This window comes from Delphinus delphis, chromosome 5 (genome assembly GCF_949987515.2).
Source record: "Delphinus delphis chromosome 5, mDelDel1.2, whole genome shotgun sequence".
Taxonomy (NCBI): domain Eukaryota; kingdom Metazoa; phylum Chordata; class Mammalia; order Artiodactyla; family Delphinidae; genus Delphinus; species Delphinus delphis.
Genome location: NC_082687.1, coordinates 43,154,448 through 43,177,336, shown reverse-complemented (window position 1 = coordinate 43,177,336; position 22,889 = coordinate 43,154,448). Strand labels below are relative to the sequence as shown.

The 22,889-nt window shown below is 37.6% G+C and overlaps 1 protein-coding gene across 2 annotated transcripts in view; it reads left to right on the top strand.

The window, feature by feature from the left end:
- The first annotated feature begins 202 nt into the window (after positions 1 to 202).
- Positions 203 to 22,889, top strand: part of CFAP299 (cilia and flagella associated protein 299) — a 625,888-nt gene continuing 603,201 nt past the window's right edge. For both annotated transcript variants that reach the window (XM_060011681.1, XM_060011680.1), the window contains exons 1-2: positions 203 to 313; positions 18,264 to 18,394. In XM_060011681.1, coding sequence (XP_059867664.1) covers positions 203 to 313; positions 18,264 to 18,394 — 242 coding nt within the window. The remainder of the gene's footprint in view (positions 314 to 18,263; positions 18,395 to 22,889) is intronic.

Sequence of the window (22,889 nt, the reverse complement as noted above, 5' to 3'; positions counted from 1 at the left end):
GGTAATTTGAGACGGCGTTCCTAGGAGTTAGAAGGAAGCCTGAAACGCTAGCAAGACACGGGGGTGGGATTAACGTCCACAGCTCCGCACCGGTTCCCAACTGATTGGAAGGGACGAAGTGGGTGGAACCTTCTGACCCTGCCCCCGCCACCCCCCCACCCCCGCCTCCGTTGCTGGGGACGCTCCGACCAAGGCAACCGCAATGGATCAGGAAGAGGGGTGGACCACCGTGGACAATATAGTCACTCAGTTCAACACCTATGAAGATTTCCTGGATTCGCAGATTACTACACTGGACTTGTACTACCTGGAGGTAAGGGCGGCAGCCCCAAAGGGTGGCCACAGCTTCGCGTTCCTCGGTGCCTCCCGAGCCCCCGCGTCGTGGGGTGTTCGCCGCCTGGCGGTGGACCGCGGGAACGGCCGACTCCGCAGTTTCCCGACTGCTGTACGGCGGGGCCTGGGTCCGTACAGAATTCGGGGCCCTGGCGTCCGTGACCGGCACAGAACCGCGCACGCACGCGCGCGCACGTACACTCGCTGCGGGGCCTGGAATGTCTGTACGGCGGCCTCCGTCGCCCAGCTCCTGGCCCGTCCCCTTTCCAAAGTCCTGCTCCTTTGAGGAACGGGGCTGGATTCCGAGGCCCACTGAGACCCTTCCGGGGTCTGCAATTCAGGTCTGACACTGTTTCTCTCTCCTTTGCCAGTTTGTACTAAAGAACAGAAGACAGTATCCTCCCAGGTGTATCTAGTATATACTAGGCATTTGGTTCCATGAACTTCCACCCCAAGCTAGTTGACTCAGAAAGCCCTTTAATTACGGATACACGTTACAGCTCCCTGGCATTGCAGGCATGAGCTGATTCATTTTTATCGAGTTGATTGTTCACAACTATAGTTGATAGTTAAAAAAAAAAAAAATCCTGCAACACAGCAAAATCGGACGTAATTGGGATTGGCTACTGTCTTCCTCTCAGCAGCCATCCTCCGACCTGCCTCTTAAAGGTGTGAGGATGGGCAGGAAGCTGATAGGGGGCGGGGGGGGGGGGCGGCGCGGAGGGATGGAGTTCTTGTGCTCTTTGGGGAGAACCAAGTTGAGCGGGGAAAATAATAGACTACGGGTCCTGGGAAGCAGGAGGTGGACAGTGGTCCCTAGAGCCATGGCGTATTCCCAGACTAGGCCGACTAAATGGGCACTGACTTGGATTCTCCTGCCCTGGACCCATGCCACAGAGCCGCCAATTGCCCCTCTCTATTTAGGCCAGAAAGAACAAGGGCCTCTGTTTGGGGTCACACCATACCTGAGTCTGAGAAGGATTTGTATCCTGCAGCCAATCCCCAAACTCCTTATGCGCAACAACGTGATTCAGCCGTTTAGGGGACTGAACTTTTTGGACTTCAGTGATCGTGTTCAAAGTGAGATTTTACTTCAGTGTAGATTCCAAGGTCTGAAAAGTGCTTATCCTGCAAAACACATTCATGTTCTAGATAGGACATAATTTTAAGGAGCTAGAATCATCTAATTTTAGTCCTATCTCTGCTAAGAACAAGTTGTGTGACCTTGGACGGATAATTTGATCCTTCTGGAATTAACTGTTAAAAAAAGCCAGGTGGTATTTCCAACATATCTTCTGATTTCAAAAACAAGCTTTTGAATATTTTATACAGATAACATGTTTAAAATCATGAAGGTTCCGTTTTATGCCTTGCACGGAAGTCACTGCAATGAAGGGGAAATAGTAGTGGTGCCAAACAATGTTTGCATCTAAGGTTTTGAATATCTAAATAAACAAGAATGAAATATAGACAATAAATATCCCAATAGGCTATAATCATCTTTGTAGCACTTGTGGAAAATTGCCAAGCTTAAGCTTGATATCCTTAAGAAGGGTTTCAACTTTTTTAAAGGCAGAGGTTTTTTTTTTTCACGTGAATTAGAAACTAAGAGCATTAACGTTGATTAGGAGTGAGAAATTAATACTTTGTGTCATCAATCAGAATTTTAAAGTTCTGCAAAATGGGAAATGGTGACCATGTTTAGGCGAAAGGTAAAGAAATTTACTTTTAAATTTGGCACTGGTTAAGACAGTTGCTGTCAACCAGCCTCTTTCATTGGCCACCTTAGCGCTGGCATGATGGGCACAGGGAGGAAGATGGAGGCTACACATGGGCCCAGTAGGGTGGGCTTCCACTTGTCAAGGCTGATGTAGCTACTGGCTACCTCAGAATGTCCAACTTGGATGACAGGCATTCGACTGTCAGCAAGCAAGTCGAATGCCTCCGATATAGCACCATTTTTCAAGGGAACCAACTAGCCACTTGGTGGCAACTAAAAGCATTGGGCCCCTTCAACTTTGGAAGGGTCAGCAATTCAGTGTGATAGGAACAGCCACATTTGGTAGTAATGGGTTTGCTCTTCTGGCTGTAGTCATAACACTGCTCTGCTACCTAATGGAATATTTTTTTCTCTTGGCTTTATTGAGATCTCATTGACATATAGCACTGCCTAAGTTTAAGGTATAGAGCATAATGACTTAACTTACATATTTTGCAAAATGATTACCACAATAAGTTTAGTTAACATCTGTCATCTCATGTAGATGAAAGAGAAAAAAAAGAAAAAATGGTGTTTTCCTTGTGATGAGCACTTTTAGGATTTACTGTCTTGGCAACGTTCAGCTCTACCATCCAGCAATGGTAGCCATAGTCATCAGGTTGTGCATTACATCTCCAGGCCTAATTTATACCTGGAAGTTTGTACCTTTTGACCACGGGCATCCAATCCCTTCATCTGGTAACCACATATCTGATCTCTTTGAGTTTGTTTTTTTGTGTGTTTGTTTGTTTGTTTTTAGATTCCACATATAAGTGAGATACAGTATTTGTCTTTCTTAGTCTGACTTATTTCACTTTGCATAAGGTCCTCAAGGTCCATCCATGTCGTTGATGATGGCAGAATTTCCTTCTTTTTCATGGCTGAATAGTATTCAGTATGGCTGAATGGTACACCACTTTTCTTTATCCATTGATCTGTTGATGGACTCTTATGTTGTTGTTTCCATGTCTTGGCAGTTGTAAATAATGCTATAATGAACATGCGGGTGCAGATATCTCTTCAACATAGTGTTTCTGTTTCCTATGGATGTATTCCCAGAAGTGGAATTGCTGGCTTGTGTGGTAGTTCTATTTGTAATTTTTTGAGGAACTTCATATTGTTTTCCATAGTGGCTGCAAGCATTTCCTTTTCTCCATATCCTCACTAGCATTTGTTATCGCTTGTCTTTTTGATGATAGCCATTCTAACAGGCTGTGGTAGTATCTCATTGTGATTTTGATTTTCACCCTACTGATTAGTGATGTTGAGCACCTTGTCATGTACCTGTTGGCCATTTGAATATCTTCTTGGGACAATATGTCTATTCAGGTTCTTTGCCCATTTTTAAATTAGATTGTTTATTTTTCTGCTATTGAGTTATATGAGTTTTTCTTTTTTTATATTTTGGATTTTAACTCCTTATCAGATATATGATTTCCATTCCATATGTGGCCTTTTCATTTTGTTGATCATTTTGCTGTGCAGAAACTTTTTAGTTTGATGTAGTCCCACTTATTTACTTTTGATTTTGTTGCTTATGCTTTTGGCGTCAAATCCAAAAAATCATTGCCTAGACCCTTCAATGAGCTTTTTTCCTGTTTTCTTCTATGAGTTTTACGGTTTCAGGTTTTACATTTAAGTCTTTAATCCATTTCAAGTTAATTTTTGTGAGTCATGTAAGATTTGGGTCTAGTTTCGTTATTTTACATGTGACTATCAAATTTTCCTGGCACCACTTATGGAAAAGACTGTCTTTTCTCTATTGAATATTCTTGGTTCACTTGTCAAATGTTAGTTGACGATATGCATGGGTTTATTTCTGGGCTCTCAATTATGTTCCATTGGTCTATGTGTCTGTTTTATGCCATTACCATACTATTTTGATTACTATAATTTCCTAATATAGCTTGAAATCAGGAATTGTGATGCCTCCCAGTTTGTTGTTCTTTTCCAAGATTACTTTGACTGTTTGGGGTCTTTGGTAGTTCCATATAAATTTTAGGATTTTTTTTCTACTTCTGTAAAAAATTGTCATTAAAATCTTGATGGGAATTGCATAGCATCTATAAATGGGGTCTTATGGAATGACTATTTCATCCCCAGGCACAGGGTCCCATTTACCACTGTGTCAGACTAGGGACCTAGGCTACAACAGAGGAGCTGTGGGAATAAGGACCTGAGCATGTGGTTCACTTTTAATGATATATTCAGAAACATTCAGAGCTGCCAGCAGATAGGTCATTGGAATGGGTTGCTAAAAGCATAAATAAGTGCCAATTTGGAGATGATAGTTTCAGAGAATGGGTGCCGTCCACCGTGATACAGCATATACTTAGCATCCAAGATCTTTGCACTGAGCTTTGTTCCCTTTTTCTGGGAACTAAGAGGTTAAAGCATCTAACCTAAAGAATCTGGACTTTCTTTCCTCACTGGGGGCTCTGTGGGTTAATTGTCCTGGTACTAAATGGGGGAACATGCCATCAGGTGACTTGGTGAGAGTCAGTTGAATTAGAAGTTATAACTCTTGCCTGGAATCTTCAGGCTCCTTGTCTAGGAATCAGGAGGCAAGAAGAGAGTCACCATCTCGGCAAGCATAATTGAGCTTTACTGTCAGGAAAAGTTAGGACTTATAAAGTCAGTCATGAAGGAACGTGTTTGGAGTTCTGGTGACTCACTTGGATGCCTCTTGGTAATCTCTCTCTCAGTTGTGGTGGTAAATGTACAAGGGCAGCAACCCAGACTTGAAAAGGGCTTCAGAGCCCTCAGGAATGAGGGTCTGGCTCACACCACTTGATATGCTACCAAGACCAGCAGAGGTGTTAGTTGAGGGTGAGGAGAATCTAGACTAGGTGGCAGAGGTAGGAGATGGTATTTGTGTGGTTCTGAGTCAAGCTGCAGCAACAAGGGCTGAAGTTTACCCCAGTATCTTTCTTCTTCTTGCATACATCTGAGTAGTCTTCAAAAATATATATTTTTTAAATAAATTTTATTTATTTATTTATTTATGGCTGCGTTGGGTCTTCGTTGCTGCACACGGGCTTCCTCTAGTTGCGGAGGGCGGGGGCTTCTCATTGCCGTGGCTTCTCCTGTTGCAGAGCACGGGCTCCAGGGCACATGGGCTTCAGTATTATACTACATAAATATTTTCATTATATGTAAATATATATATTATTCTTCATTTATATTTTCCACACAAAAGGTAATATTTATATCTTTCTGTAACAAAAAAAATCGACATTAAATCTTGGAGGCCATTTAATGTCACTCTATATAGGTCTTCCTATTCTTTATAAGTTGCTACATTGAATCCACTGTTTACTTAGGTTGGTCCTTTGGAAGTTCATTTGCCTTATTGCAATATCTCAAACAACAGTGAAATGAGCGTCTTTTGTACATCCTCTTTGTGTGCAGTTGTAAATGAATCAAAAAGTAGAATTGATGGGTCATAATAAACATGGTCAAAGTGCCCTCCAGAGTAGTCATTGACTCTCCCACCAGCATGTATGAGACACCTTTTCTCTCAGACAGTCACCAGCACTTGATATTGTCGACCCTTTTATTTTTTGTCAAATCATATGTGAAAAAAAACTCGTTGTTTTAATTTTAATTTCTCTGATTATTAGTGAGGTTGACCATCTTTTAAATTTTTCCTGGCCATTTGCATTTCTTTTGCGAATTGCCTATTGCTCTTCCTTGATTCCACCGCCCCCCACCCCCAGCTTGTTTTTCAAACTTTCTTTCCTCTCTTCAGGCTCTTAGTGGATAACTTCATCTTCCAAATCAACAAAAAGAGTCAATCAGGCTGGAACCCTCTTCAGTTTTCTACCATGAAACTTATAAAACCACCTTAATTTCTGCCCATCCTCTCTTCCTTCCCACCTGTGTTAATGGTGTCTATCATGCATGGTGCCTATCTGAATATACTGAATCTGGCATTTGAACACCCATTATCATTATAATGTTTTGGGAATTTTCCCAACTCTGAGTCCCACCTCCCTAAGGTAGAGGCAGAAATTCATCTTCTCGGTTTTCCTTGCTGCTAGTTTATCCTTGTGTGACTTAGGCACTGCTAATCATATACACCTACATGAGACTGCTGTATAGGAAAAGAGTGACATGAGGAAGAAAGCACCATGTAGAATCCATTTTGTATTGAATGAGGTGGTTTAGGCTCTTGACTTTCAGTTGATGCAGTGGCAGAAATTCAGGCGTGTAATGTCCTAGGTCAACATGATGAGTTGCAGTATATGTTTTCAGTGGTGGCAGTGAGGGATATTTGCTGAAATAGTTTGTATGGCTTAGAGTATTGTTTCTGGCTGTGTAGGCTTCAAATTTCACTTTCCCAGGGATCTTTTGAGCTATTGTATTTTAATAATTCCTTTTTATGCTTATACAGTAAACCCTGCTGTTTACAACTAATAGGCTTGATTGATGATGGTCACTTGCATTCTCTACCCTTTCCTTTCATATATTTAGGGAACTACCTCTATTGATTAGCTCCTCTCACCTTTAATTCCAACAGTCCCTTCTGTGCTCAATGAGGTATCTCCCATTCTCCCCTCCATATCTGTCTTTTCTTCCTTTTTTACAGTTGTCCTTTTTGAATGAATTGTAAAATCCTTAATCTTCATTTCCTCCATCTTCTGTTTTTCAACCCACCGCTAGCTGGCTCGCATCTTCACATTCAATAGAAATTGTTCTTGCCATGGTGACAAGTGAGGGATGTGTCACTAAATCCAATGGACACTTTCTGGTTTAATCATTCAGTCTTCCATTGGAAGGATGGATTGGATTGTTTTACAACTAGAGGCAAGAGAGTTTTTCTGAAGCTTTTTAGGTATATTAAAAAAAGAAGAAGTTGTGGCTGAAGTAGACACTGTGGATTGTAGAGCCCTGGATATAATCAAGCTTGCTTCCTTCCTTCCTTGCTTGCTTCCTTCCTTCCCTCCCTCTCACCCTCCCCCCTTCCTCCCTCCTTCCTTTCCTTCCTACCCGTCATCTGTCTATCCATTTTCCTGGTAAATATGAAATAGAATAAATCTATAATAGCACTAGGAGACATGAAAGGATGCTACTCTACAGGATCAGAAATTGTGCTTATTTCTGATAAGTTAGAGATTGACAAGATAGAGAAAACCATAGCCCAAAATTAATAAATAAGAACAGTGTTGGGAAGGTAAAGCAGATTTAGAGAAAAGTCAGAGGTAACAATAATACAAAGAGCAAGAGAGAACCTATAATTGATTAAAGAAGTTAATTCTGCATTAGCTAAGCCAGAGGTGTATCCTATCCCCAGCATATACCTACAATGTTTAACCCAAGGGTAAACGAGAGAACTGCTCTCTAAAAAAAGTGCCTAGCAAGGAGTCCTGGAGCAGGTAAAGGGGCTTGAGAGATAATCAAAACTAAGTGTGAAGTAGCTAGATAGTGCTAGAAGTCCAGAATAGATGTTGGAGAGGAGAAGATAATCTGGAGAGAGTTACACTTATTACCAAGTCCTTCTTATTTTGGTAATTAGGTTGGAGAGGGTGGGACTTACCCCAGACCGCCTTCCTTCTTCATGTCCGCATCCTCAAGTGGAGTCTGTACATTGCTATACTCTGCTCTTTTACACATAACTTCCTCAGTTCATCTATTCAGAGGAGAAACCAGTTAGGGAATCAGATCTGTACGACTATAGAGGGAATCCATGCTAATGACTTTGCTAATTACCCAGTTCTCTATTCATAACTATGTATTCCGAGATGTTTGAGGGAACAAAGGAGCATGAAAGAGAGGGCCTAAGATGAATAGAGGAGAACAAGTAATGTCAGACAAAACAAAACACTCAAAACCCTGAGGCAACTTTAAATAAATTCCAATTTTCTACCTTACAGGCATTTTAATATGTATAATATGAAGTCTGTAAGCAAAATAATAGACTGGTATGAAAAGGGAGCAATCAGAGAGCAAGAAAGAATTCTTAGAAATTAAAAACTTGATGACATTTTTAAAAGAGGTAATTAATGGAAGGAGAATGTCACTTTTAAAGGACAATTTAATGATCTGGAAGTTAAAGTTGATGTAATTACCCAGAATGCAGTAAGAAAAAAATGAGGAAAATAAGAATTATATGAAGGAAAGTATGAACAAATAATTCCAGGAGGCTCAATATTTATCTAATAGATATTCCAGAAAGAAATTATACAGAAAATGAGGGGGATAAAATAATCAATGAAATAACAACAACAAAAACAATTCTCTGTGTTGGAGATAAGTGCAAGTTGTAAGTGCCCATCTTACAATCACTTGCTTAGTAGGATGAATGAAAAAGATCCACACCTTGGCAGATAGTGGTAGAATTACAGAACTCTGAGAATAAAATGATAGTTCAAAAATAATTCAAATTACATGACATCAAAATTAAAAACTTATGTGTATTGAAAGACACCATCAATAGAGTCAAAAGGCAACCCATAGAATGGGAGGAAATATTTGCAAATTATATATCTGATAGGGGTTAATATCCAGAATGCGGAAAAAAACTACAGTTGAACAACACAAAAGCAAATAATCCAATTAAAAATTGGGCAAAGAACTTGAAAAGATGTTTCTCCAAAGAATGTATGCAAATGACCAATAAGCACATAAAAAGGTGTCAACATCATTAATCATTAGGGAAATGCAAGTCAAAACCACAATGGCATATCACTTCACACCCATTAGGATAGCTATTATCAAAAAAAAGTAGAAAATGACAAGTGTTGGTGAGGATGTGGAGAGACTGGAACACTGTACACTGCTGGTGGGGATGTGAAAAGGTGCAGCCATTGCGGAAATAGTATGGCAGCTCCTCAAAAAATTAGAAAGAAAATTACCATATGATCTAGAGATTCCATTTCTGGATACTATGTAGCCAAAAGAATTGAAAGCAGGAACTTGAACAGATATTTGTATACTCATGTTGATAGTAGCATTATTCACAATTGCCAAAGGTAGAAGCAACTCAAGTGTCTACTGATGGATGAATGCATAAACAGAATGTGGTATATATCTACAATGGAATATTATTAAGCCTTTAAAATGAAGGAAATTCTGAAACATGCTACAACATGGAAGTCTTGAGGACATTATTCTAAGCAACATAAGTAGCCACAAAAAGACAAACACTGTGTAATTCCACTTATATGAGGTGCCTAGGGTAGTCAAATTCACGGAGACAGAAAGTAGAATGGTCATTGCCAGGGTCTTGGGGGAAGGGAAGATGGGGAGCTAATGTTTAACTGGCACATAGTTTCAGTTTTGTAAGATAAAAAGAGTTGTGGTGACAGATGGTAGTGATGATAATGTCACAATAACATGAATGTATTTAATACCACTGTACCGTACACTTAAAATGGTTAGTTTTATGTCATGTATATTTTACCACAATTTTAAAAATAATTCAGAGTGTCAACAAATAACCTGTAAATGGGAATCAGCTTGATCCTAGACTTTGCATTCCTAATAGTGATTCCTAGAAGAAAATGGAGTAATATCTTTAAACTTCTTAGGAAACTTTACTTTGAGCCTAGAATTCTGTCCCTGGCTATATTCTGTCCCTGTTTGGCCCCTGAGATTCTGTCTTACCTTGAGTTCTATCCTACCCCAACGTGCTCTGTGCTGTGTGCCCCAAGAGGTTGATTTCTGTTGACTACTTCAACTGGACTCCCTTTACATTTGGCCAGTTGGGTTCAGCCAATAAGAGGCACCAGTAAGAAATTAGAAGCCAGGAGGCTGGGCATTGTTTTTCAGACTCCTTCCATACTATGCTGCAGGTTAGCAGTCGATATTTTCTTCCACCAAGCCAAAACTCAGGGTCTGATAACACTGTCCTACAGCCATCTCCCTGTGTCCTATTAGTTGCTCCCTCCCCTTACCTCATTTGCATAGGTTAATGGCTACTAATACAGTAGCTTACTGCTGTTGCTAGCTGCAGGGTATTTCATTGTCCCACTTGGATTTCTCTTAACCTGGTGAATACCTTTGTAAATTAACTCAGCCATTCAGTTTCCTTCAGTTACTCCATTTAAATACATCATCTATTTCCTGCCTGGACTCTGACTAAATAAGCTAATATTCAAATGGGAATGCAAAATGAAGACATTTTTTGGGAAAAATCAAGGACTCATAAAACCACCTACAGATCTCTTCTGAATTCATAACTTGAGCAAATGCTTCATATATTTTTACACAGATTTTCAAATTATTACTATAAACTTGTATGTAGTTTTCTTTTATCTGTTGTTATGGCTCTTTTCTGATTTCTAAAATTGTTTGTGTATTCCTTCTTTTCCACCATAAATCTTGCCAAATGTTATCTATTTTATTGGTCTTTTAAAAGAATAAGCTCTTGAGGGACTTCCCTGGTGGTCCAGTGGCTAAGACTTTGCGCTCCCAGTGCAGGGGGCCCGGGTTTGATCCCTGGTCAAGGAACTAGATCGACGTGCCACAACTAAAGATCCCACATGCCACACCTAAAGATCCCGCATGCCGCAACTAAAGATCCCATGTACTGCACTGAAGATACTGTGTGCCGCAACTAAGGCCCAGTGCAGCCAAATAAATAAATAAGTAAATATTAAAAAAAACAAAACAAAGAGGAAGCTCTTGAAATCAACTATACTTCAATTAAAAAAACAGAATAAGCTCTTGGCTTTCATTAGACAATTAAAACTGACTGGATTTGTATATTTTAATTTCTATTTTATTCAGTTTCATAATGAAATGAACAGTTCATTCAGTTGTTTTTATTCTTTCCTTCTATATCATTTTGGTGTATTTTGTTATTCTTTCTCTAGTTAAATGGTTAGCTGTTTATTTTCAAGCTTTCTTTTCTCTATTAAATGCACTGATGCAGTTTTTCTGTGTATTTTATTAAGGTTTCATATACAATTTCCTTGCCAGAATTTTTAAACTCTGTATGACAAAATATAAATCAAAAGATAAGCAACTAGCTGAGAATAAATATTTGTAAAATGTATACTCAACAAGGACTTGCTGTATAGAATATAGTTTTATAAATCAATAGTAAATAAAATCCAATAGAAAAATGAGCAAATTTAGCAAACAGGTAATTCTTATATGGATACTAAAAAATAATAATTATTTGAAAAGTTGTGTATATATGGCATAATATCTTTATGGAAAAAAGCTTTTAAAAATCATGAAACTATGTCAAATATTTTCCCCTTTCATAATGTGGGTAGTCCTGTGTAACTAACCTGCCACCAAATGGCTGGCTAATCCCCAAACCGTGAGCTTCTCATTTTCTTTTCCCAAGGCCTTCAACACACTTGGAAGCAACCAATACCATTATGTTTCTTATTGCCACTAAATTGTCCTCCGGCAGCAAACACTTGGTTACCTAAAGCTCTGTTTTCATTGCATGTCTTTAAAGGTGATAAATAACTTGGCCTCTGCATTTCACTGACTACAGTATAATCTTTTCTAGTGTAAACAGGGCTTGTGATACTTTTAATAAGATCAGAGAACCAATTCTAGGTAACCCAGAACCAACTCAGAGAACCCACCCTTAAATTTCTATTCCTCTGGAACCATTGCCAATAGCTAGTTGTGACTCATTCAGGGTTCAGTCAGAGAAGCAGAACACACACACATACATATATATGTAGATGTAGATATATGTATGTCACATGTATTTACTTTTTTATAGAGATTTGCCCCTACACAATTATGAGAACTGTTTAAATGGTCAATGAAAGGCTGTTTCTTTGGTGTCTGGTGCTGGAACCTGAAGTCATTAGGACAGACAGCCAAGAAGGAAACGTACATGAGAATTATGGGAAACAAGGGCAAACAGACCTGCAAGGATGAGCTAGAATTCATAAGGACAAACTGGAACTTGGATCAGGCCCTCACCTCTTTCACACATCCAACTTTGATGGTAGAAGAGATCTGCAGAAGAAGCTGGCACCTTTAGTCACAGAGCTTAACATACTCAGGCACTTGGCCCAGGAGTTGGAGGAGGTACAGGAGAAGCTTCTATAAGAGCTAGAACAATATGGCTTCTCCTTTTCTGTCTTCCAAATCTATTGCAAATGTCTCTTGTGGCCCAATCTAACCTGTAACTATCTAAGGAAGAAAAATTATGGAAACAAAGCTCCAGCTTAGCTAAGTTGACAGAATACAAATTCACTACATCTGCCACATGTTAATTTTTTCACAAGGAGAATGTGTTTATGTCTGACTTATATAATTAAAAATTAATGAAAAGAAAAGCATGTAATTTTCTTAAACCATTTTATAGGACTTGTGTAACCCTGACATCAATCTAGAGAAGGATAGCACAAAATGGAAAGCTAAAGACTAATTTTACTTATGAACTGGAGGAAAAGAAGTGAAAAATGAATCTAGGACTATATTAAGAAATAATAGATCAGAGACTACTAAATACTACTCCTAAGTAGTGTGATTTATCATAGGAATGCAACGATGAGTTCAGACAGGAAAGATTGAACTTCTCCTCAGAAATAATACAAGTCATGGGACAATGGGATGACATCTCTAAAGTGCTGAAAGGTAAAAAGTCAGCCTGGAACACTAATCCAGCAAAAATGTCTTTCAAAAATTAAGGTGAAATCACTGAAGAAATCAAAGAGAAAATTTAAAAAAATTCCTGGAGGAAAATGAAAAAGAAAACCCAACAATCCAAAATCTAGGGGATGAAGCAAAGTCAGGTCTAAGAGGGAAGTGTATACTGAAAGAAGGGTTTCAAGAGACAAGAAAAATCTCAGATAAACAACCTAACCTTACACCTAAAGGAACTAGAAAAAGAAGAATAAACATAACCCAAAGTGAGTAAACAGAAAGAAATCATAAAGATCAGAGCAGAAATAAATGATGTAGAGACTAGAAAAACAATACAAAAGATCGTTGAAGCTAGGAGCTGTTTCTTTGAAAAGATAAACATAGTTGATAAACCTTTAGCCAGCCTCATCAAAGAAAAAAGAGAGAGGGCCCAAACAAATAAAATCAGAAATGAAAAAGGAGAAGTTACAACTGACACCACAAAAGTACAAAGGATCATAAGAGACTACTATGAACACCTATATGCCAATAAAATGGACAACCTAGAAGAAGTGGACAAATTCCTAGAAATGTACAATGTCCTAAAACTGAACCAGGAAGAAACAGAAAATATGAACAGACCAATTACCAGTAATGAAATTGAATCAGTAATAAACAAACTCCCAACAAACAAAAGCCCAGGACCAGATGGCTTCTCAGGTGAATTCTACTAAATATTTAGAGAAGAGTTAGCACCTATATCTTTCAAACACTTCAAAATATTAAGGCAGAAGTAATGCTTCCAAACCCATTCTACAAAGCCAGCATCACCCACATACCAAAACCAGACAAAATCAGACCAAAAAAGAAAATTACAGCCCAATAGCCTCAAAAATTCTCAACAAAATATTAGCAAACTGAATTCAACACTATATGGAAAGGATCATACAGCATGATCAAGTGAGATTTATCCCAGAGATGCAAGGATGGCTCAATATCCACAAATCAATCAAAGTGATACACCATATTAACAAACTGATGAAGGAAAATCATATGATCATTTCGATAGATGCAGTAAAAGCTTTCAACAAAATTCAATATCCATTTATGATAAAAACTCTCAACAAAGTAGGTATAAAGGAAACATACCTCAATATAATAAAGACCATATATGACAAGCCCACAGCTAACATCATACTCAACAGTGGAAGGCTGAAAGTGTTTCCTCTAAGATCAGGAGTAAGACAAGGATGCCCACACATGGCACTTTTGTTCAACGTAGTATTGTAAATCCTAACCACAGCAGTCAGAGAAGAAGAAGAAATAAAAGGAATCCAAACTGGAAAGGAAAAAGTAAAAGTGTCCCTGTTTGCAGATGACATGATACTATACATAATAAATTCTAAAGATGTCATCAAAAAACTACTAGGACTCATCAAGGGATTTGGTAAAGTTGCAGTATACAAAATTAATATACAGAAACCTGTTGCTTTTCTATATGCTAACAATGAACTATCAGAAAGGGAAACTAAGAAAACAATCCTGTTTGCAATTGCATCAAAAAGAATAAAAGAGTTAGGAATAAATCTAACTAAGGAGGTAGAAGACCTGTACTTGGAAAAACTTAAGACATTGATGAAGAAAAGTGAAGGTGACACAAACAGATGGAAAGATACACAGTACTCATGGGTTGGAAGAATTAATATTGTTAAAATGACCATACTACCCAAGGCAATCTACAGATTCAATGCAATCCCTATAAAAATACCAATGGGATTTTTTCATAGAACTAGAACAAATTCTAAGATTTGTATGGAAACACAGAAGACTTCAAATATCCAAAACAATCTTGATAAAGAAACAAAGCTGGATTTCAAACTATAATACAAAGCTATGGTAATCAAAAAAACATGGTACTGGCACAAAAACAGACACATGGATCAATGGAACAGAATAGAGAGCCCAGAAATGAACCCACACTTTAATGGGAAATTAATCTTTGACAAAGCAGACAAGAGTATACAAGGGGAAAAAGACAACCTCTTTAATAAATGCTGTTGGGAAAACTGCATAGCTGTATGCAAAGGGGTCAAACTGGACTACCTTCTCACACCATGCACCAAAAGACTTCAATGTAAGACCTGTAACCATGAAACTTCTAGAAGAAAGCATAGGCAGTGTGCTCTTTGACATTGGTCTGGATAATATATTTTTGGATATTTCTCCCCAGGCAAGGAAAACAAAAGGAAAAATAAACAAATGGGATTACATCAAGCTAAAAAGCTTTTGCACAACAAAGGAAACTATCAACAAAACAAAAAGGCCACGTACTGAATGGGAGAATATATTTACAAATGATATATCTGAGAAGGGGTTAATATCCAAAATATACAAAGAACTCATACAGCTCAACATCAAAAAACCCCCAAGCAACCTGATTAAAGAAATGACAGAGAATCTGAATAGACATTTTTCCACAGAAGATATACAGATGGCCAAGAAGTATATGAAAAGATGCTCAATATCACTTAGTCATCAGGAAAATGCAAATCAAACCCACAAAGAGATATCACCTCACAACTTTCAGAATGACTATTAACAAATACCAAATAACAAGTATTGGCGAGGGTGTGGAGAAAAGGGAACCTTCATGTACTGTTGGTGGGAATGTAAATTGCTGCAGCCACTGTGGAAAAGAGTATGGAGATTCCTCAAAAATTACAACCAGAACAACCATACAATCCAGCAGTTCTACTCTTGGGTATTTATCCAAAGAAAATGAAAAACACTAATTTGAAAAGACATGCACCCCTGTTTTCATCATAGCACTATTTACAGTAGGCAAGATATAGAAGGAACCTAAGCACCCATCCACAGATGAATGGATAAAGAAGATGTGGTTGCAATAGCATATTACTCAGCCATAAAAAAGAATGAAATCATACCATTTCTGAAAACACGGATGGACCTAAAGGGCATTATGCTTAGTAAAATAAGTCAGACAGAGAAAGAGAGATACTGTATGATCTCACTTATATGTAGAATCAAAAAAATCAAAACAAATGAACAAATATAACAAAGCAGAAATAGAGTCAGAGATACAGAGAACAAACCGGTGGTTGCCAAAGGGGAGGGAACTGGAGAGAGGAGAGAAATAGGTGAGGGAGAGTAAGAGGTACAATCTTCCAGTTGCACAGAAGTAAATGAGTCACAGGTATGAAATGTACAGTGTGGGGAATATAGTCAATAACTATGTAATATCTTTGTATGGTGACATATTTGTTAACTAGATATCATGGTGATCATCTTGCAATGTATAGAAATATCGAATCACTATGTTGTGTGATAGGACCTAACTTAGTGTTGTAGGTCAATTATACTTCAAAAACAAACAAACAAACATACTCATAGAAAAACATCAGATTTGTGGTTACCAGAGGTTGGGGTGTGGAGGGAGGGGGAATTGAATGAAGGCAGTGAAAAGGTATTGAACTGCCAATTATAAGAGAAATAAGTACTAGGGATCTAATATACAGCATGATAAATATAATTAACGCTGCTTTATGTTATATATGAAAGTAAATCCTAAGAGTTCTCATCCCAAGGGGAAAAAATATATTTTTCTATTTCTTTAATTTTGTATCTATATGAGATGATAGACGTTCACTAAACTTACTAAGGTAATCATTTCGTGATGTCTATAAGTCAATTATATCTCAATAAAACTGGAAGAAAAAAATTAAGGTGAAATCAATATTTTTTTCAGTAAAACAGAAGCCACAATACTTTTGTTGTTAGCAGACCTTTACTATAAGAATTGTTAAAGTTTTTTAGGTAGAAGGAAAATCATATATTAGTAGGAAACTTAGGTCTACACAAAGGAATGAAAATCACCAGAAATGCTAAATACGTGAATAAATAAAAGTATTTTATTTCTCAGTTTCTTTAAAGATAATTCTTTAAAGATTATTGACCATTTACAGTAGAGAGATGGCTTGTAATTCCACCAGTTAAAACATGGTAATGGTTAAGTGGGGCAACAGCTTCAACTTTGTACCTGATCTTGTCATTTGTTGCAATATACATGAGTGTCAGTGAGTGCAGAACTATCCAAATGATTCTGTGTGGCTCAGGTAAGGCACACAGGAATGCATAATTCATTCCATATACAAAGTTAGTACAGGAAATTTTTAATGGCCTTTATTATGTAAAATACTCTGTTGACCACAAGCAACTTATATTCCACTAGAAGAACCCCACAGTCTCAGCAGAGCTCACTGCGAGTTCTTCCCGTAAGCTCACTTTAAGTAATGTATTTAAGAAAATCATTCCACTTTTGTAAATCAAACCCGAAATCTGCATCGCTTTTTCATTTAAATATTAACTCCACTAGGTGGAGGCATTTGCTCAGTTTTGTTGTTCGCACTAGAGCAACCTGGGATAGCAAGTATAGTGAGCAGGGGAACAAGTCAGAAAGAAGGCAAAGCGCCCTTGTGCAAAGCCTGGTGCTTTGCCTTAACTTGGCAAATGTATCCATATTGCTACACAGAGTTCAGCAATTTGCTTTTAGTGTTTAGCAAAGCAAAGTAGCAAAGTTTTCTAGGTTGATGGTGTCTAATTTTTTTTTGTTAGAATAGTTGGAACTTTAAAATAGCCACCATGGGTTGTCTAGATTATTAACCACGAATCTTAAGTTTTCTTATTTAATTCTGTTAGACAGTTCTTGCATTCAGCAGTGATGTAGTAAGTAAGGGTCTGTAACAATAAAATATATGCTGTCTTCTCTATATTTCAGACATTTCATGTTTAATGTAAGGATAATGTAATATGTTAATATACATATTTTTATGTAATACATAAGCCTTTATATTAGTAACTTCAAGTAAAATGTCACCTATTCAAGTTTTGGGGAAATGCTGTTCTTTTTTGAATATGCTATGCAAGTGACAAAAATGTGTGTGACAGTTCTTAAAGTAACTGAAATATAAAAGGTCTAAAGGACTGTGGGGAAATTTTTTTTTTTTTCAGTTTGAAGCTTCTTGTCATCTTCTTGGGTTTCTACTTCTCTGCTTTTATTGGTACCAACATTACATGGAAACAATATCTTTCTACTCAAATAGGAAATTCATCTGCCCTTTGTTTTGTATTTGAAGTTATAATGCTCTGTGTCATCAGTTAATTGACTTCAAGGAAGTAAGTCTCTGAAATGTTGAACTTGCTGAAAGCAACCCAATTTTCTTTTTGTGCAGTTGGTTTTTAAAAAGTCTTTCTTGTATAAATACTATTGTCTATAGTTTTATTGTTTTAAAGATACTTTATTACCTACAGCTGTTCTCATAAATTGATTAAAAACATTACAGACTTTTGTCCGGCAATCCCTTAGAGAAAATTTAGTGCTTGATGTTATTATTTTTTTTTCATCTTATATCTTTGGGAAAGGGATGACAAATCAGATGTTTATAAAACTGTTGTTAGAAAGAATTCTAACTTTTCAATCTAATAGATCTTGTCTCATATTTAAATATTCCATTTGATTTTTCATTTAAAACAATTATTCAGTATACATTGGATAAAATAAGATGTCTCATTAATCCACAAATGTAACAATTGATTTTCTTTTTAGGATGAAGGCCTGGCCCGCCAGTTGGTGGAGCTAGGCTACCGCGGGACTGGAGAGGTGGTGAAAAGGGAAGATTTTGAAGCAAGGAAGGCAGCTATAGAGATTGCAAGGTTGGCTGAAAGAACTCAGAAAAAGTAAGTGTCCATGTTCCAAATGGATTTTATATTATATTGTAGAGTCTCTGGAAAAATCCAATTTTGTTGGCATTGTTTTAATTTAGAAACATTGGTTGGAGCAGGTAGAACTTGGAATATTCCAAGCATTTGTTCTGCAGATCAGGAACTGGAGGAACTGTGATATTGTGATAAAGCCACATGAAACTGTGAGCTACAAATTTAAAAATATAAATACCCAAATATGGCCATCATGCCAATAAAGTCCTGTTTACACATAGCTCAGTATTATTGGCTTTACACATTTATATACTAAAAGTATGAGTGACCTTTGCCTTAGAGTTCTTTGTACTTTTGAGGCCTGTAAATCTTTGGCTTCATTTATGTTCTCACATTTTTGTAGACATTGATTCATTGAACTCTATTTAAACGATCACTGGCTTTTGTTAATATGACTCATATGTGGTTATATAAAATATGAATCTAATAAAGTATGTTAGGAAAGAGATGTACACCTAAAGTGAACCATATCAAACTAAGACAATCTGAAAAAGACTTGACAAAGTAATTATTTACTTTTTAAAAATGAATGCTAAAGTTTTAAATGTTGGTGAGAAAAATTACTTAGAAATTGGTATATTATTCTTAGATAACATTAAAAAAAAATACCCAGTAATTATGAGTAGAAGTCTCCCATGTATTTATTATAAAAATAACATTTGGTAGTGAATTGGTTCTGGGAATGTGCAATTTTAATTGATTGTTCTAGTGGTTCTTGTATTTCAGAACCCTAGAATATTGTCATTTAATACAGTAACATTCAGTAATATACTAGTTTTCTATTGCTGTCATAACACATTACCACAAATGTAGTCGCTGAACACGACACAAGCGTATTTATTCATAGTTCTGTAGGTCAGAAATCAGAGTACAGTGGCTCAGCTGGATTCTCTGCTACATATATCACAAAGTTAAAATCCTGGTGTTGGCTGGACTGAGTTCTTTTCTGGACGCTCTGTGGATGAGTCTGCTTCCACCCTCATTCAGGCCAAATTCATTTCCTTGTGATTATAGGACTGATGTCTCATTTCCCTGTCACCCGTCAATCTGGGGACTCCTCTTTGCTCCTGTAGGCTGCCCACATTCCTTCTCATGCTTTCCATGTGGCTGCCCACCAGCAAGAATGGGTCAAGATCCTGCCAACCTTTAAATCTCTCTGACTTCTCCTTATGCAAGTCTTCCCTGACTCCAGCCACAGAAAAATCTCTCCTTCTGAGGGCTCATGTGATCACACTGGGTCCATCTAGATAATCTAGGATAATCTCCCTATTTTAAGGTCTATAACCTTCATTACATCTGCAAAGTCCCTTCTGTCATGTACTGTAACATACTAATAGGATTAGGCATGGGGATCTTTGAAGGGGCCATTCTTCTTACCAAAGGTAAATTTATATAAAACTTCACTAGTTTATGCAACACAAGTATACTTGGCTTCTATTTGTAGAAAATTGAAATGATGCAAAATATATGTGTACATGTGATGTGTCATATAAAACATCAGGGGAGTCTTCTCTTTCTGTTTTTAATCAATAAATGTTTATCAGTCAGGAGCAGAAGTATAGAGATTTTTGTGAGATTTTATAAGGAATTAATGTATATTCATATTTTATTAGAGATGTATCCTATTTTATATCAAGAGGAGTTGGTCATGTTTACAGTATAAATTCTATCCATGTACATGTTCATTTTGTGTTTGGCTCAAAATGAGTATTTATTTTATCGATAGTCTCTTTAACTGGCCAGAGCTGGAAGTCATCAGACTACTTAAGTGCCAGTCTTGGGAGACTAATCCCCACACAGAGCTGCTAGAATCGGAAAGCCTTTTCATCTGCGCATCTTCTCATCTGCCTTTGTAGTGGGATGGGCCCCATATGTTTCCTCTTTCCTTCCCTGCCAGGTCCATTGTAGTGTTATTGGCAGCAGGGCCAGCAGAGTGTGGACACCAAATATGTCCTGTGCCTATATTTGCTTGAGGATCACTTTGAAAATATGCATGAACATGTGACTGCCCGCCAACTGGTACCAACTTGGAAACACGTGATTCTACTATCAGATTCTCTTAAATTCTCTAATGTGTGGGTGAGCAGCCCCAAGTAGATCACAATCCTCTTCACTAGCAATCATAGAGCACCCGTTTCAAGAAGTGCTGGCGCCTAAGAGTATGTCACTTACTTAGAATAGTTTCATAGATAAAAAGGGTCTGGTTAAAGATATTGGGAGGGGGTATTTTGATAAGTATTTTGCCAGAAGAAGTCATAAAGTGAAAAAAATTATTTTGACGCTTTATTTAGTCATTCACTTCACAAATACTCATAGACAACCATACTCCATTAGGCACTATGCTAGGTGCTGGGGATAGAACATAAGACTTAGTCCCTGACCTCAAGAAATTTGAGGGTTAGATAAATGAAAGACAGTTACATTGCTGGTGGGAGTATACAATGGAAAATAGTTTGGCAATTCTTCAAATAGTTAAACATAGAGTTACCATATGACCCAATAATTCCACTCTTAGATGTATATCCAAGGGAATTGAAAACAGAGGTCCACTTAAAAACCAGTGTTCCTAGCAACGTTATTCATAGTAACCATAAAGAAGCAACAACCCAAATGTCCACCAGCTGACGAATGGATTAAAAAATGTGGTACATAGATAAATTGGAATATTATTTAGTCATAAAAAGGAGTGAAGTACTCTTACCTGCTACAACATGGGTAAACCTTGAAAACGTTAGGCTTAGCAAAAGAAGGCAGACAAAAAGATTGTAAATTGTATAGTCCCATTTATATAAAATGTTCGGAATAGGTAAATCCATAGGGACAGAAAGTAGATTTGTGGTGGCCAAGGGCTGGAAGGAAGAATGAAAGAAGAATGATTGCTAATGGGTTATGGAGTTTCCTTCTGAGGTGATAGAATGTTCTGGAATTAGATATGGGTGATGACTGCACAACTTTGTGACTATACTAAGAGCCATTGAATTGTATACCTTAAAAGTTTGAATTTTATGGTATGTGAATTATATCTCAATTAAAAAAGGCAGTTACAACGGAAGATAACATATGCTATCATAGGTGTTGTGGCAACACCCTAAAGTAGTACTAAGTCAAGATTTGAAGGATGTGGAGAACAGGGAAGGCTCTTCTTAAGGCATGACTGCTAAATTTACCTTTAAACGATAAGTAGGAGCCAAGCAGGCAAACAAGGGTATGAAAATGGACACATTTACTTTGCCTCAATTCTATGATAAATTTTTCTTCTTCACAAATCATTCTCTCTACCTCTTTGTTTTAACTTGTGCCTATTCCCTTGCTAAGACTTTTTTCCCCCCTTAAGTTGTGCCAGCTAGAGGCCACTCATTTCCACACGTACTGGATTGGTGGTGGTGGCAATGGTGGTGGTAGGTGGGCTCTGCATTCTCCTAGCTTCTTCAAGCTTTGCTTCAAAGCCATCTCTGCTTCACTATCATGTAAACAGCATCTCTCATCTCTCTTACCCTGAGATTCATGCCAGCTGGGTTTAGTAGCCACAAGGCAGAGACTATAAAGTTTGGAAAGAAGGGATGGGATAAGTTTAGCTGGTGGTTACTGAGGTAGCTCCTATCATAAGTCCTGGAGAATTTCTATTTGTAGTGAGAAGTTCAGTTGATTTCTATGGGTGATGGAGAGATAGACTTTGACTGCACAGAAGTTGAATATTGGGTTCTTGGGATCTAGTTAGTAGTTATAACTGAGTCATCTCTCAGGTGGAACACTTTCCTGGATGAGCTTGTAAGACCATTGGCCTCTTCACTTTGGGTCAGCTTATCTTTGTAGGAGATGAATTAGCACTTCTTAAAACTGCTTCTGAGATAATGACCTTATTTTACTGAAACACAGAATCTGAAACATAGATGGAATAAATGGCAGCCCTGATGGAACTGATAATTATACTGCTTGGTTGTTGCTATCTTCTCAAGAGACTTTGTGATGAGCCTTTGGGAATTCTTGTAAAGTGAGCTTGACAGGAGTCTCAGATGCTGAATATATAGGGATCCCTGTGATCCTTTTTGCTGAAATGAAGAGGGTATCTGTGGTGATTAAGGAGAAGGCTCTTGTGTCCTTTTATCCTCTGGTACATCTGGGACTAAATTTTAAAAGTTGGACAAGTCCCCAGCCTTTTTTATTCTAGCCAATCCAGTCAGTTTATCAACTGTCAACTATTTCTGGTGTGATTGGAGTATTCTTCTTCAATTTGTTTTTAAAAATAGGAGTTGGAAGTATCTATTAATTGATAACATGCTCTTTTAATTTTATGAAGATGAAGTTGGATAAAAGGCCAAAATTTGTTTCATGTAAAATGACTTTACTCCATTCACTTTATGATCAAAAGTGAATACCATATGCTAGTGAATTAAATGAATTTCTGTAAGTTTAAAATGTTCTGCTAGATAAAATCTGGCTTCTGTGAAATGGTTTC